Raw genomic sequence first — 17,889 nt, 5'->3', positions numbered from 1 at the left:
AATAAAACCAGATGCAGATCCTGTAATTAAAAATGTGTTCATGTGATTATGTTACTAAAAAGGCATTCTCCCATGTAGGAGGTATTTGCCAGCCTGAACTTTGGACTAAAATTTATATTTTATTATTTTTTCAACAAAATGAATTAGTAAAGGTATTTGCTTTTATTGACAATAGTTCTTAATACAGCACTTAAATGTTGTTTCATTAAAGTTTTTTAAATTGCTTGTCTTTCAGAGATTTAGTATATATTAATTGGAAAGTCAATTTTATTTAGAGGCACATTTTCTGAAGATTTGCAATTCTGCCAGTCTCTCTGAAGTTAAAGCATTTTTTTTCAGATCAGCTCTGTCTAAGCCTCTGTATTTTTTATAATCTTGCAGTTTAAAGTATATTTACAGTTTGCATATACCACTCTCCCACATGTCAAATGGTTCCTTCAAAAGCCCATTTGCTTTGCAGGTGTAATTAAAAGGTCCCATATTTTGCATTAATTCGATTTTGTGAGGCTTACCCTTTTTTATGAAATCAGAAAATATTTCCTACTTTACACCCTGAGAAATATAAGTAACGTTTAATGGCCAATTAGCTCTGTTTATTTACTGTTTGACACAGTACTTATCAGATATGTCATGTAGAAGAAAACAGTAACAACAGAAGATTAACCTGATCACAATTAACATGCACGTAATAGATTAAATCATATGAGAAACAAAACCCAAAGGGTCATTATTTAACGGACTGTCAAGAAAACTAACCGGACAGAGGCACTGAGCAGACAGGAGAATGTCTCACCAAAACAGAATTTCTGTACTCAGCAGCATATCTTGGTAGATACTGCTACTCATGGCTTATAGCCTTGGTCACCAACCTTTACCCTTTGACCTTCGTCCTATAGTTCTGGGTTTCATACCTTCTATCTCCATTTCATTACTGTGTGACTGAGCAAATCAGGTAATTAGATAATACACCCAGGTTACACCTGTAAACATGTACCTGTTTGCACAGGGTTTACAATTTAAAAACTATATATATATGCCAGTATCCAGAATTCTTACAGCTTTTCTGAAATTTATCATTTTAGTAAGTTCAGTGCTTTTTCCCCAAAGTATTTCCCAACCATTGAACTGTGAACAGTCATGCCTATTTATTTATTTATTGCCATTTTGTTAGCCAGAATAGTTCAATTGGACTGATAGCCACATTTCAGTGGGTTCTTCCTGCCCCCTGAGTGTCTATAGTATACCTTATTTCTGCTAAAGCTTGTTAAATCTGAATCCACCGAAGTGGGGGACAGACACCAAATTGAAAATATGCATCTGACAGGCACTCCAAGCCCAAATGATTAGACCTTAGCAATAATGCAATATCCCTGTCACCATGGCAAGACACAAATGAATGGCTTACATCTATGTTTGGATCCAGTGCAGGGAATGTATCACTCCACTTTCTAAATAACTGACTGACTTTTTAAGGGCAGATTGCATCTGTTAGATTTGTCTGCACATTTCTGCACTTGTACAATGGCCAATATTGCTGATGTAAAAAAGAAAGTGAGTTGTATACCTTTGTTGCTAAATTATTCTAGATCAACAGGAAGACAAGGTAAGAGTGCAGGCTGCTTAACTTCTGATTTTTTTTACATAAGTTAAACACTGTAAGAAACTTTCCACCAGGTGTTCTCAGTGTAAAAAAAATACAAAGATATTCCCTAAATCTTTTAAACTTAGTACATCAAGTGAAAAATCAAATCCAGGATAAATTCAACAAGATCTGGGGAGTATTTTTGTATGTTTATTCCACTGAGAACATCTGGTGGAAAGTTTCTTACAGTGTTTGTTTTTCTGGGCTAAGCATGTGACATTTGGTTTACGGAAACTTTGAGGGACTCTATGGATTTTATCTTGTTGTTTTACATAACTTACTACCCAAGATGTAAGGTCCAGAATGAAACCTTGATGTTAGCAGTTCTGGCTGTCATACAGATTTAGAGCTGCCTGGTAAACGTAACCTTAGAGAGCTGTAAATAGTGACCAACACTGCAGAGTTCCTCTTTCTAAGCCACAGCAGATGCATATCAGTTGTGTGTGGTCATACCTAACATAGTCTGTATTTCTGTATTTTTCAGGAAATGACTGTTTGGCAATATACCCTACTGTATATTTTAATATGAATTTTTGACTTTTTTGTTGTACTCATTTGCAGGTAGCGAGATTCAGAGCCCAGACTTCACAGGAAGTAGTCGAAACAGTATGCGCCTGGAAGACATGACTTCACTTTACACTGGGCCTTTCTGTGGTCGAGCACGTGTCCATACAGACTTCATTCCTAGTCCTTATGATATTGAATCATTAAAACTCACGGTATGTCTATTTCATTAAATGTGTGTCATTTTAAAACCGAGTTTCACTTTGCAGACGTAGCAGCTCCCTTCCTTGCTGCTGCAGCTGCTAATTTGGTTCAGTTAGCACCCAGGCCGCTACAAAGTTGGGGAGGGAAATAGGTGGGTATGGAATGTCTGGGAAGCAGGAATGGTCTGTCCTTGGTCACAGGAGGAAGAGAAGAAGAGAATGTGCTGTGTTGCACCCCCTAGAGGAGGCCAAAGCACTTGCATTAGGCAGGCACTTCCCATAAGGAAAATAAGGAAAGATGAGAGCCACCCAGTCTGGGACTTGGGTATAAAAATGCATGCGCTATTCCTGCAGTGACATCACTGTGTGCCCTGTTCCAGAGAAGAAGGAACAAGAGGGAGTGATATAATAAAAACACAAATATCATTTATCATTGATATAATGCAAAATAAATAAATAAAGTCTCATCGATAGTGTGACATCCTCAGGAGGTTGTGATGCTCAGTCTTCGTTCCTAAAGAAACAAAAAAGTCAGTGGATGTAACCAGAGTGCAAGTTCACTGGAGGATGATCATATGAGAACACATCTAAAGTGTAGCTGTCATTGCACATCCCCTTTTTCTTGAGTTGCATCAATTAAAATGAAGTAGCCCTTTCAATCACTCTATCTTCATCCACTCTGGCTGTGTTGTTTGTCAATATTTTTCAAATCTAGTAGTTTCTTCCCATCTCATTAATCAGCTTCCAGAAATATTACTGTGGGAGGGAGTTTATCGATCCCTCAAGTCACACTGAGTTAAAGATAACGTTCCTTTCACAGTCATACAGACATTGCCCACCTGTATTCTGTTTCATCGAATCGATCTTTTGTGTTTTCCATTTTTCTTTTAATATATATTCCTTTGCTACAAAACCTACTACACTAACCTGCTTTTCTTCATGCATGACCTAAGTGCACTGGTTTATCTCAGGGTTGCACAGTATATGCACAGTATATGTAAATGAAGGTTGAGGGAATTAAACGTGCATCAGCAAGACAGAGCTCATTTATCTAAGTGTATATATAAATTACATAAATTATATAAATTATAAATAAATAGGTTCATAGGTTAAAATATATTTATATATTTGATAACTAGGATGATAGGCTGCTACTAATAATCTTTTTCAGTCATGGGCTAGGCCAAACGTGGAAGGAATGAAACTATATTAAAGGCATTTTGCATATTCAAGTAGGTTACAGGTATTGACACACAAAAAAGGTAACTAAACACAATTACAGAATATTAACACTTTACACTTACACATCACAGGTAAGTTACAGATACTCAGATGCATTGTGGGTAATATTCAGACTCAAGTTGTCTAATATGGAGTGACTTTGCTTAGTGGACAAGAAGTTCCTGCCTAGTAGCATATAGGTGTGGTACAGGTATAGACAGTTTAAGCAGTTTGTTTTGGCTCAAAGATGCACACCTTGATGACATGAAAGATGCTTGTAGTACTTATATTTAATGTTTCAAATGATGGAGGCAGATTTAACAGGCAAGCTCATGGTAGCCCAACTGTAGAGTTCCAGGATGGTATGACTTTTAGGAGGTTAATAAAGTTCAGGAAAGAAAAGATGACTTTAGACACTTGCCAAATACAAGTATATCCATAGATAAAGATAAAACAACACTTTCAAGGAAAGTGGAACAAAATGAAAATCCAAGATGAGCAGAAGTAACACAGAATTTTAATGAAAGTGATTCTTGTTTGCTATAATGTCTGAGCAGATGAAAGACTGAATGTTCCCTAGCCTGGTCTTGGAAGGTCCAGAAATCTTTTCTTATGGCTTCGACTAATGACTGTGCTTCCTTTATGTTTAACAGACATATTTCAATTTAATTTTCTAAGGCTGATAATTTGTATTTAATTTTCAGGTCAGTGTTCTCTACATTTGATTTACATATGGCTTATCTTGACATAAACATTGGAAGGACCATACCTAGTTTTCTATAAAGCTTATTCATGAGCCTATTTAACCTTGTTTTATATCAGGCCTGAATTTGTGTCTGTTTAGTACTATACTAGTGCCTCATTCAAGCTGCCTTAATAGTCGCAACAGTTGCATGTGCTCTTAATATGGGACTTTCCCATCCTAGGAACCTTCTGATGGCCACCTACCTATCAGGCTCACAGCTTGTTGTTCTCCTGACCTTCTGTACATGTAGGAGACTGGATGTGGCTAAAAGCCATCAAGCAGATGAGAAGAGGTGTTCATCACGTATATAACCTGAGCGGGCAGAACAACTCTGGAGTTAAGATTACCAAGTGTCATCCAAGTGGAAAGATCACTGGACTGGGGACCTGTCATGTTACAGTAAGTATCTCAGGAGATAAATTGTCTTCTCCATCTTCCAAGTAGCAAGTTGCCCCTGAAACCCTACTAGGAGGTGTAATTTTATTGCCAGGTCAGTCTGGAGCAAGCCAGGTATAGTTAGTGACTTTCTCTGTATATCTGACGTATCACACAGACCTGGCTGGATAACAGTGCTAGACCAGTCTGTGAGTTTTTCAATGTCCAGAGATAATAGCATTGGCAGAAGTGTGGCCATGTTTTTCTTTGGCCTTAGAGATGTTCAAGGAGAATGACAGAAGTTTAAACACTTTTGACTGTGCAGCCATTTGTTTTTTTAGATTCCTCCATGGTGATATAAACACCAGAGAAAGAGTCTGATTCAATACTGCAAAAAGCTCAGAGGGCTAATGGAACTGCAAATTTCAAGATATTGTGAACATTAGATCATTAGGTATAATAAACAGTAATCCACACAAGTTTGGCCTGCATGTACATTCTGTCCTAACTAAAGCCGCTCAAAACCTCGGTCATCTTTAGAGGGTTAGATTCTTCTAAATAGCTAGTAAATATGTTGATTCCTTTGTGTTTAATAAGTTATACTCTTCAGTTGTCCTGAACTTGTTCAAAAAGCTGAGAGGTAATGCAGTAGTGGTAAACAATTTATACCCAGTGTATTCTAAAAGTAACATTGTTTCTCCATCTTTACAAATCCCTTCAAAAGTTTTTTTTTTGGGTAGCCACATCTGCCAACTATTTGGTCAGTTGCATCAGTTATGACCATTCATTTCCCACTAGACAGGAGTAATTCGTGGTGTTGCCATTATGCAGATAGCCATTAGAGGATATATATGTCAAAGCCTGCCTTCCCTGTACATGACTTCTAGTGCCTCTAGATTTGGGTATGTATTAGGCACAGAGCAGGGTTGTCATTTGCTTCTACAAGTAATGTAAGCCTTCAGATGTTCCCCACTCCTCCAGATTAGATGGCTCCATCTAATTGTTGATTGCCACTGAACAACTTGGAAAGAGTGCATGTTTTCAGATACATACCTTTCCCCTTCCCCCACGAGACGTAAGCGAGCATAGCCCCTTCTCTTTTCACATTCAAGTCAGTCCCATTAGTACCAGGGCCACTAATGGAACCCCAGTCACCTGGGTTGTTCTTACTGCTCTCTCTCTCTATGCAGTATAACTAAAACAACTCCCTTCAAAAGTTAAACAACCTAAATTTACCAAATGCAAAATACAACTAGTATAAAAGCAGAGTGAATGTCACCATCTGCATAGTCATATTCTGGAGAAAACTATCACGCAGCTCTATCTACAGAGCAAACTTAATTCATAAGGCTATACTACCAGAAAATCCTTTGTACTCTAATGCCATTTATTTCATCTTAAAGTGAGAATGAAAACTGTGTGCCCCGCCTTATCAGTCAGTGTGATCACCCAGTTGGTTGCACTGTATTCAGAAGCTCATGTGAGCCATGCTTAGTCTCTTACCTCTGAACCTTCAGACATTGAAAATAGGAACAAAGACACTTGAAACATAGGTACAGCCAGCCAAAAATCTGGACATCTAATTAGCACAGCATTTGAATACCAAATAGCACATAAGTATTCACATACTTCCACTAGAAATGTGGGGTACTACTAGGAAACTTGTTAAAAAACAAGAGACCGTGACAAAATGATGGAACAATATAATCACATTATCAAAGAGACAGTGTAAAATTTGTAGACTTTATCGAACTGCATTGTGAAATTCTACAAATCAAGGTAATTTATTTGGGGTTCAGGAAAAAGGAGCTGTAAGATGTGTCTCCTCTTTCTTTAAATTATTAGTGCCACTACCATGCTGGTCATGTAGTGTGTTTTTCTCTACAACTGCTTCAAAATCACTTATGGTGAGGGGATTCAGAAAATTGTGTGAAGGGGTAAATTAAACCTGAAAACAGTGACATTCCTCCAAAAATAGGGACATCCTGTGCAGGGGTACATCAGGACTGAAAATAGGTATGCTCCCCTAAAATAGGGACAGTAGAGAGGTCTGCTTTATTGCATTATTAGGGCTATATTCTAAGGGCTGTCTTAATAGCATTATTGGCCCCCGGGCAAAGCAGTGCACTGGGACCCCTACCTACACAACCACTCACAGGATTAAAAATGAAAATGGCCCGATAAAGTTAAACATATATTTATTGATACTTTCAACAAAAGCATGCTGTACAGCAAAGATTAGTCAACAAACATTTGAATGATATAACATGAACCTTGAAAAACAAACATTTCAACAAATTAATGATACTTCAACTAGTAAACCATACATACTCAGATGGCACAGTATGAAATTATTATGAAATATTTATTATTACTCGTGTTCAGCATAAACGTTTGCAAAACTTCTTTGCACAGAATTGCTTTATAATTGACTTAAACTCGATGGTCTTGAGGATCTCATTTTACACACACATACGTGAAAGCCAGTTCAAACGCTGCTGTCCCATGGTGCTGCAAAGCTGTAAGTTTCAATCTTGAAAATGAATGCTCTCCTGCACAGTTGGTAATCATCATGCACATGAATACTCTGAGTACAATTTCAACATTGGGAAACACAGATTTCAAGTCGTCTGAAATTATTTTTCTGTACAACACAGGGAATGTCGCACAATTTTCACCCACAACAACGCCATGCACGAGATGAGCACATTCGTTTAAAAGGTCAGCATAATCAAGGTCTTTGTGACACGCATTGGCCAGATTTTCACACTTGTCATTTAGCTCATCAGAACCAATTGTATTCACTTCACTGAAGAAGGAAAACAGATTCCCAATCAATGAATACGCTCCTGCATGCTTTGTCAGTTCAAAAATAAGAGAGTCCAGAACAGAAAAGAATATTTATACTTTGAACTTTTCAATTTAATTGAGAAGTACTTCTTCTTCTGATCCATTATATACGTATAGTAAGGCACACACTTTGGTTTTATTCCCGTTTTTCACATAGCTAAAATCTAAATCTGGACACCTACTCCTGGCTTTGAGTTTGTATTAACTAAATTTGTCTCTAATTTCCTGAAGATAGGTTTTCAGAGACCCAAAAAGATTGATGGCAACAAGTATCTTTGCATCCTCTGACTATGGGACATTACCTGTTTTGTTCAATTTTTGAAGAATGTCATTCCAAAGAATTGTCAAAAAGATCGTTTCCAACTTCTCCATTTTCTCACTCATTCGTTCTGCCTCTAGCCTGTGTTCACTTCTTGTTCAGTGTCAGCTGATACAGAATCCAGTACATGTTTAATTTTCTTACCCCCCCAATACAGAGCATGAACAGTGTCAAAATGTGATGACTATCTCGTGTCAGACAGATGCTTGACCAAGACATCTTTTCTAAAGATGATGCCAGAGCATTCCATCAATGTGTAGAAGCAGAGAAAAAGGAACACAGATGCTGAACAAGGTCAAAGAATTTTACAGTCTGTAGACAACACTCTGCCTCTTTTACTCCCACCAAGTTCAGGCTGTGTCCAGCACAGGGGACACAGATGATGATGAACTCATTCAGTTGATGAATCCGTGCTTGCTAACCAGTATAGCATCCAGACATATTGGAGGCATTATCATACGACTGACCATAGCAGTTTGATAGTGGAATTTTGTTTTCATTTAGGAAATCCACAAGAGTGTCTGCTAGTTTCTTTGCTGCATGAGAATAGATGGGGATGAACTTAATGAAACATTGCACAGGCACACATCCTCGAATGTAGCAGAGAGAACAGATGGGGATGAACTTAATGAAACGTTGCACAGGCACACATCCTCGAATGTAGCAGAGAGAATAGATGGGGATGAACTTAATGAAACATTGCACAGGCACACATCCTCAAATGTAGCAGAGAGAATAGATGGGGATGAACTTAATGAAATGTTGCACAGGCACACATCCTCGAATGTAGCAGAGAGAATAGATGGGGATGAACTTAATGAAACGTTGCACAGGCGCACATCCTCGAATGTAGCAGAGAGAGCAGATGGGGATGAACTTAATGAAACGTTACACAGGCACACATCCTCGAATGTAGCATAGAGAACAGATGGGGATGAACTTAATGAAATGTTGCACAGGCACACATCCTCAAATGTAGCAGAGAGAACAGATGGGGATGAACTTAATGAAATGTTGCACAGGCACACATCCTCGAATGTACTGAACAGTAATTTATCAGTTGATCAGTGTGTGAGATGTCTGGAGTCGAATCCACACTTATTGAGTAATACTTTGACTCTTATTTCTTCAAGAATAGCACAGAAAACATTATGTCCCATTAATTCAATAAATTCTTCACAAATGTTCGCCGATAAATATGATGGGTTCATTTTTCCATGATTTCTATACAGTTTGAGATGTTCTTCCAAAAATAGTTAAATTCACTCAATAGCTCTAGAACACCTAAATAGGTTCCATTTTTTGCTGACCCAATAATATGATTTCTTTCAATGAAATGGCAAACCTCTAGAGGCAAGAAAGTGAATTACAGAAACTACACTTGTCAACACTTTATGCCAGCACTCCTGCTCCGAGTAATGATGTTCAAGTAACAATGAATCTACACTTCCAATTTCTTTATGTTGGATCAAATATGCCATCATGTTCTTCTCTGTTTTCATGTTCTACAATAACATCACTATGTTTTCAGTCATTGAATCCTGATGTAGCAAAGGGAGACTCTGTCTTGGATAACAGATGACATACAAAGCAGTACACATGACCTTGGGAAGGTGAATAGAGTCACCATTCACGTTTTACACACTCACCGTTCCACAGCTAATATTTGAGCAAATTCTTTGATAAATACCTTGTCTGATAATTCTCTCCTGCAGCTTCTTTATACACTCTGCATGAGTTTGAAAAGTTGCTATCGTGATTCATGAATGCGATAATTCACTCTATTAGTATTGTTAATGTTCCATAGCCCTGATTCTGAGTATTGGATCACAAACTCCTTTACTGTTACAAATTTGGATATTTCCTCTTGTGGACTATTCCCGACAGTAGGAACAGGTAATGATAACATTGGTATGCCTGCTGGAACTGGATGATTAGATGCATGAGTGGATGTAGGTGCGTATATAGGAGTGGATGTAGATATGGATGCAGGAGTGAATGTAGATCTGGATGCAGGAGTGGGTGTAGGTGGATGTAGGAGTGGATGTAGGTGTGGGTGCAGGAATGGATGTAGATGTGGATGCAGGAGTGGATGTAGATGTGGGTGCAGGAGTGGATGTAGATGTAGATGCAGGTGTGGATGTAGGTGGATGTAGGAGTGGATGTAGATGTGGGTGCAGGAGTGGATGTAGATATAGATGCAGGTGTGGATGTAGGTGGATGCAGGGGTGGATGTAGGTATGGATGCAGGAGTGGATATAGAGATAGATACAGGATTGGATGTAGGTGGATGCAGGAATAGATGTAGGTGTGTATGCAGGGATGGATGTAGATATCTATGCAGGAGTGGATGTAGAGATATATACAGTTGTGGATGTAGGTGGATGCAGGAGTGGATGTAGATATGGATGCAGGAGTGGATGTAGGTGGATGCAGGAGTGGATGTAGATATGGATGCAGGAGTGGATGTAAAGATAGATACCGGAGTGGATGTAGGTGGATGTAGGAGTGGATGTAGATGTGGATGCAGGAGTGGATATAGATGTGGATGCAGGAGTGGATGTAGATATAAATACAGGAGTAGATGTAGGTGTGAATGTAGGAGTGGATGCAGGTGTGGATGCAGGAATTGATGTAGATATTGATGCAGGAGTGGATATAGGTGGATGCAGGAGTGGATGTAGATGTGGATGCAGGAGTGGATATAGATGTGGATGCAGGAGTGGATGTAGGTGGATGCCGGAATGGATGTAGATGTGGATGCAGGAGTGGATGTAAATGTGGATGCAGGAGTGGATGTAAATGTTGACGCTATATTTGAAGGAGCAGTATTAGTGGCTGTTGATGTTGTACCTGGGTTCAACCAGGATGTTAATTTTGCAAGTTTGCACATTTTCTCCTCTTCTGTCACTCTTTTCTTGTTTTGCGCTCCACTCAAAACACTATGTTTCATTTCTGCTCAAAGGGTTATTCTCCAATATTTGAAAACATTTTAAAAAAAATGAAAGCATAGTTTAGTGCAGTTTCAGCTGTAGAAAATTTAGGTCAATGAGAAAAGTAAACACCTTCAAAATATTGTATGCACAGTAGTGGTCCACTGCTACAGCTACCTACAAATAAGACCGATCTACAAATATGGCCACAAAAGTTGCCACACTTGTTAAAAAATTAAGCTCAGTGTTTAAATCTGATTTTAAAGGGGCGGCAAAGGGATTTCAGTTCACAGCTCATGTACAGTAGAGTCAATTATCCAAACTAACTGGGACTTAGGGTAGTGCAGATAAACTGTTCAGATAATCAAACACATAACTGAACCAGATTAAAAAAGAGTATCATCGATCCATCTACATACGGTGAGAGTAGAACCCACAGCCTTCTGCATCAGGAGTAAGCATACTACCTGTTGTACTACTAACAACACTTTGAAATACTTTAGCACTATAGTGATATCATTTACTAAACAACAGTTGCACAACGAAAACAGACTTGGCATAAGCACCACTAAACTTCTCTTCCCCTAAAGCTCTCAGCTCCTTGTAAAATGCACTTGACACTCATCTATAGCTCTCAACTTTGTAGCACAAGAAATCTTGAAAAAGCCCACATTTATGGGGTGGGGAGCAAAGGCCTAAAACCAGGGAAACATTTTAAATATTGCTTATATAATCTTAGAAAGTTGTTAGAATAAAAGGTTTTGTGTTACCATGCATTCCTGAGAGATAGGAAGACTGAAACTTAAATGGCTGTTATTACTGTATTTAGTGAATTCAATCCTCAAGAGGAACATACCAAAGGTAAGAGCCAAAAATTCCAGACATTCTGTGAAAATTTGGACAGTTGAGAGCTATGCACTCAACTCATTGAAACACAAGTGGTGGTGATAGGGGTAGAGAATTCAGGCTCTTGTACCTAAAGTACAGGGTTTGAGCCAGAATAAAGAAAGAACCACCAGTTATCCCTAATCCAGACGACACTTACTTGTTGAAGAAGAACTGTGGAAGCAGGAAGGCTGCAATGAACAAAATGTTAAATTCCACATAGTAGGAAGAAGAGGTGATGCCTCGTGTACAGATGCAACTTTTAGGAAGGCTGCATGTGGATAATTGATATTTTATGAAGGCTGCATTCAGATAGCTGACACTTCTGATGGATGGTCGACACTCTACTATACAAAGCTTTCTAATATTTATTATAATTTTCATAGTTCATCAAATATTTATATTTATATTTTAGTATAGTGTAGTTTTTATTTATTTATTGACAGCAAGTCACAACATACATAGATTAGCATGGGACCCCTATGTTCATGGGGTCCCCTAGCAACTGCCCAGTCTGCCCATGCATTAAGACAGCACTGTATATTCTCTTGTCTTACTGACCCTGGTTAAAGAACAAGTCTCCATCACTGAAAGAATGTTTGAAGAAAGTTGGCTGAACGTCCCATGAAGCCTGACTATGGCATGGAGCTCTCAAGCGCATTGCTCCTCAGTGCTGCCACTAATGGACATAAATGGTAGTGCATGTTGCAATGAATGGAAGGAGAGTTCCTGCTGGCATTTCATTTCATGGTATACACCACATCCCTGTAATAAGATTGGCAAGAGAGCTAATATACATAAATATCACACTTGACTCACAAGGTGAGACTAAATAGGCTCATAAGTTTGCAAAAAAATGCTTGTGGTCTTTTGGATTTTACATATACCTATATACTCTTCAAAATAGTTCTTAAATGTACAGAGACCTATGTCGTTTTATAATATTTAAGACACAACAGATTTGTGACATGATAAAGTATTACTTTTAATACTATTGTTAATGATGAGATTTAGTTTAAAATAATGTGAGTGGATACTCGCCTAGACCTTATTTTGTGCATGTTTATGAAATAGGGGGTCACACAGAGCCTGTAATGCAAGCCACAAATCACTGCTAAGTAGGCAGAATGAAGGGAGACAGCTGTTAAAGCCTTTCTGGATAACATAAGTTATTAAGGCTGTATGTTCAAATCTTTTCTTGTGAAGAATGTATTTCATTAGGAGACTATATAATGGAATATTATATTACAGTTATGTAAAGGAAAGATGATGGTGTTGGAGGTGCAGGTTGCTCCAATGCCTATAAAGTCCATTACCTTGACCCTTATGGAAAGCTTTTGTGACAATCTGATCCCAGGTGAAACCATCACCAGTGACCCAGGTACTTAATTACCCGAGTCATTTTAGTGTCTCACCATTGATGTAGTACTTAACTGGGACCACTTTACAATTAAAAGGCACAAAAACACTATTGTTAATGTTAAATACTAGGCTATTGTTTGTATACCAAAGATGGTGGACATCAATACATTCTGCAGAGAAGTGACATACCTGAGAGTTAACCATCTGCTGTATCTCATGCTGTTGTACAAAACAGATAGCTCTTAGGTCAATGAAGCACTTGTTCATCATTGACTGTGAACAATGTCAACACTCCTGCAACTCTTGTGAAAAAAAATGCCAAGATTCAAAAGTTTGCACTGGCCCTTAACAAAACCATATTGGTTTATGTAAAGAAGCAACATATTTCACATATCATTCTATATCAGGTCCATGAGTACCCTATCAGTTTTACCTTAAAGAATGCCTGTGAAAGTAATAAGTCTACACTTACCAGGTTCTAATGATGGGCCACAGATAAGTGCCAACATTTGTGCAGAGGCTTGTTTATTGTAATGTATAAGAATTGTGCCAGGTTATGTCTTAATGTACAGAGAAAGCTCCCAGGAAAGTTATGGTGGCCTACTGTGTTTGGTTTTAGACATTGTAAAGGGAAGCCTCCATAAGGTCAAGAGGAATGTCCAGAGTTTTTTCATCCAGATATGTAGGGAGAGTAGATTTATTTCCTGGAGTTACAAAGTTACTATCGAATTAATTCACTAAGATACTGCAGCTATCTTGTGGATTTTTGAAGAAAGACTTGTTAGATTCCTGGGAAGCACATCTTTTTTAATTTTTCATTTTTCTAGCATACTTCAGAAGATTATTGTTTTTCTTCTCTGCTATGGCTGCTAAGTTGAGCTTGTATTTTGACCTGTTGAACAAATTTGGTTAATTTCTACTGCATTCAGTCTGCATTTGTTTTGTGATATTTGGCAACATTTGTAGGTAGTGCAAATTCTTTTCTTCCCATTTACATAATTAATGTATTTAGCTTAAAATTTCACCAAAGTGGTTTCTTTTTATGAATCTTCTCCACTACTTACTGCACTCTATATGACGATAGTCATTTTTGGTGAAATATAGAGTACTGAAAGTTTTAGATTAAGGCATACCAATTTATGGTGGTAAGGGTGACATTAAATTCAGGATGGATGATGTTGGAAAAGTCACTCAAAAATGCTAAGGTATTTTAGTCAAGGTTTGTATTTGTAGTTACAGAAAATATGAAAGTGTCGTATTAAGATTTAGCAAGGGATGGATTAACAGAGAGGTTGGAATAGAGCGAGGTTATGCTAGACAGTATAATTTCCAGAATATTATTGCCTGTTGTGGGATTTTAACTGATTGGTTAAGATGATTCCTATAAATAAAACTTTTAAAAGTTATGCATACCTGTAGCTTGTGCTTTAGTTATCTCAGTTAGCAGTGAGGTAATTGGTGTTTATTTCATAATACTGATCTTAAACACTAAGTCCTTTAACAATAAAAGTAGCATTATATCTGTCACACAGTTATTATAATATAAGGAAACCCTGTCAGAAATGCAAGAAACATAACTTTGACCTATGCTATAATGAAAAACAAAGTAAGAATCACACTCTATAACAACAAATTGTAAAACTCACTGCACCAAGACAAAACAATGCGTGAGGGTGCCACAATGAATCTTCTAACTATATATACTAACTCAATGATCACTATGCTGTGGAGGTGGGTGAGGACCCCATGACACTGCAGCCTCTGACTGGGCACTATGCCATGGAGGTGGGTGAGTACTCATGATACTGCAGCCTCTGACTGGGTACTATGCCGTGGAGGTGGGTGAGGACTCCATGATACTGCAGCCTCTGACTGGGCACTATGAATGGAGGTCAGTGAGGACTCTATGATACTGCAGCCTATGACTGGGCACTATGCTGGGGAGGTGGGTGAGGACCCCATGATACTGCAGCCTCTGACTGGGCACTATGCCATGGAGGTAGGTGAGGACTCCATGACACTGCAGCCTCTAACTGGGCACTATGCCATGGAGGTCTGTGAGGACTCCATGAGACTGCAGCCTATGACTGGGCACTATGCTGGGGAGGTAGGTTAGGACTCCATGATACTGCAGCCTCTGACTGTGCACTATGCCATGGAGGTGGGTGAGGACTCCATGATACTGCAGCCTCTGACTGGGCACTATGCCATGGAGGTGGGTGAGGACTCCATCATACTGCAGCCTCTGAGTGGGCATACTGTATATTCCCCATCTTGAGAACAACTCAGACATTTTCATTGTCAAAAATTGCAGTTAATTGCATAAGAAACAGAAACAGACATCCATTATAAAGCAGTCACCAATGTTTATGAAAAAAAAAATCTAAATTCTGAATGTAGCAAAACAACTTCACAGGTTGATAGTGGCACATTAAAAATCCCCATAAAAATAGTTTAACAGAAAATAACACATGATGTGTTCTCTCATAAACTACACTGACTGCAGTCTGTAGATGTGCTCCATCTACTGTATTCTGTGATTTACAACTGCATGGCTTATTGTTTTAGCTATACTATAGCTTTAAAAAGTTTTTGCACACACACACACGCACACACGCACACACGCACACGCACACACACACACACACACACACACACACACACACACACACACACACACACACACACACACACACACACATTTGATGTAAGGCTCATTTCATCAAAACCACAAAACACTAACTCCCATTTCATTGAAATTGTCTTATACATTAAATATATCTACAAAGCTTTTGTAGCCCCCAAAACTCCCACAACCCCCCACACCCTCTATCTTGAGTATTGTAACTCCACAGTTGCATGACTGGACAAAAGAGAATACTCCCAATATAGCGAATTACTGCTGGCACACATACATAAATGTCTAGACATGGAGGTACATCGGTAACAGTCAGCATTAGAAAGGAACTAATAATAATTAGAAATCATGTACATTATAATTCCTATCCTCCTAAACTAAACCATCATTCATTTTCCACACACTAACATAGTTTTCAGTCAAAAGTGATTCAGTCATTTATGGTTTAGATCAAAAGGGTTTCTAATCAAAAGAACCATATACATACGCATACATACACATATATTTATTTACGATTTATTTATTTCTCTTTGCTTACTGGTAAGTTCTGACTGATGTTTATTCCATTTTCAGTGGAGGCCTGGGAAGAATATCTCCACATACTAAGCAAGTACATTTAAAGACAAAACAATTGAAATGTAAAAATACATTGAGATTACATGAAAACACTATTATGTAAATGCATCAAGAACACTTTATATATCATACAGTCACCTATAAATTTAAGGAAATACATTTTTATGAGGTAGTTGATTACAAACAAATGAAATACAAAGCATATATAGACCTGTGTTCAAGAAAATCGATGTAGTGGTTGTTACCTGGGAAATAAAAGTTTTGTAGGAGAGAAAGTAGGTGGAGGGGTGGAGTGGCAGTCTGTAGAAAAATAGTATAAAAAACAGTTGTATGAGAATATACAGTGAGATTTTATAATGATATAGATATAAAGTTACACGCATAAGACTACGGTACAGAAAGGTTAACTAACTTTGAAAGTGGAGTTTAGGTTGAGTACAGGTGTAAAGGTTTAGCACACAACCAGTTATTTAGCAGGTGTTTTTTTGTCATGTGTTGAAGCCATGAGTGCATCTACCTGTATTATTTCATTGGGATTTAATGCAGATTTTTGCTGCCTAATTAGAGTATAGTGAGTCTCTTGCGCTATTTGGTTTTGTGATGGATAGAAAAGCTTTGTTGTTGGATCGTAATTCTTGATTAGTGGTATAGGGTTGTAATATTTTAGAGTTAGGCATTTTTCTGGGGAGATTATTAGATTATGGGTTGTGATAAATTGATGGTAATTGAGGTAGATTTTAAGTTCTAGCCAGTTAAGTGCTATTCAGTGGTGTTTTATTTGGGTCTATATTAGATAAACGAAGGTTTATCTAATTAAATGCTGACATCATTGAAAATCTAGGATCTCAACATGGTTTTTCTGAGATCACAGTAAAGTGACGATGGGAATATTTGCCCTTTCCTCACTGTGGTGTGATCTCGGAGTTGGAATATATATTTAGTGGGGGGGGGTGCAGCCCCCCACAATTGTGATTTCGAGTTCCGTGATTTTTGATGATGTGAGTGTTCGATTAGATAAACTTTTGTTTATCTACTATAGACCCTTTTATTTGAGGATTATTTGCAGCAAAAAATTGCAGTTTTGTTATAGGCCATCTGTAGTGTATTTTTGATAGTTAAATTAAGATTTGTAAAGAAGGGGGAGGCATAGAGTAGGAATTGACATAGGTATGTTTGTGTAGTGTTTTTTCTAGCATTATTAATGAGGAACTTCCTAGCCCTGTTGAGGGATCCTAGTTTCTACTTTTTCTATTTTTTTTTTGATGGCTAAGAGTAGGTAATGTTGGCATCTGAGATTACCATCTCAGTGTTACTCCAAGGAGTTTGGCCTGTGTGATATAGGATACAAAAGACTGGATTTAAATTGAGTAGATTGTAGGGGAGAAAAGCATCAGTTATGGTTTTTTAGCATTTAAGAGCAAATCTAAGCTATCTATCCAGGATTCTATGGCTAGAAAGGTCTTTTGGGTATTTTTTGTAGGAGGTTCATGTTTTGGCTATGCAGATGATAGTGGCATCATCTGCATCTTCTACCAGGGTAGCTTGTTTAATGGCGGAGTGTAGATTATTAATAAAGATATTGAAAAGTAGGGGTCCTACAAATGATTGCTTGGGATATCGACTGTGACTGTGAGGG

The 17,889-nt window shown here is 38.0% G+C and overlaps 1 protein-coding gene across 1 annotated transcript in view; it reads left to right on the top strand.

The window, feature by feature from the left end:
- SASH3 (SAM and SH3 domain containing 3) overlaps positions 1-17,889 on the top strand; it is an 842,462-nt gene that overhangs the window by 759,503 nt on the left and 65,070 nt on the right. The window contains exon 5 of the mRNA XM_044057147.1: positions 2,204-2,361. Coding sequence (XP_043913082.1) covers positions 2,204-2,361 — 158 coding nt within the window. The remainder of the gene's footprint in view (positions 1-2,203; positions 2,362-17,889) is intronic.

The sequence above is a fragment of the Protopterus annectens genome, chromosome 15.part0, assembly GCF_019279795.1.
Source record: "Protopterus annectens isolate FY-2018-M chromosome 15.part0, PAN1.0, whole genome shotgun sequence".
NCBI lineage: Eukaryota > Metazoa > Chordata > Ceratodontiformes > Protopteridae > Protopterus > Protopterus annectens.
Note: the sequence above shows the minus strand (reverse complement) of the source record. Positions and strands in the feature narration are given on the sequence as shown.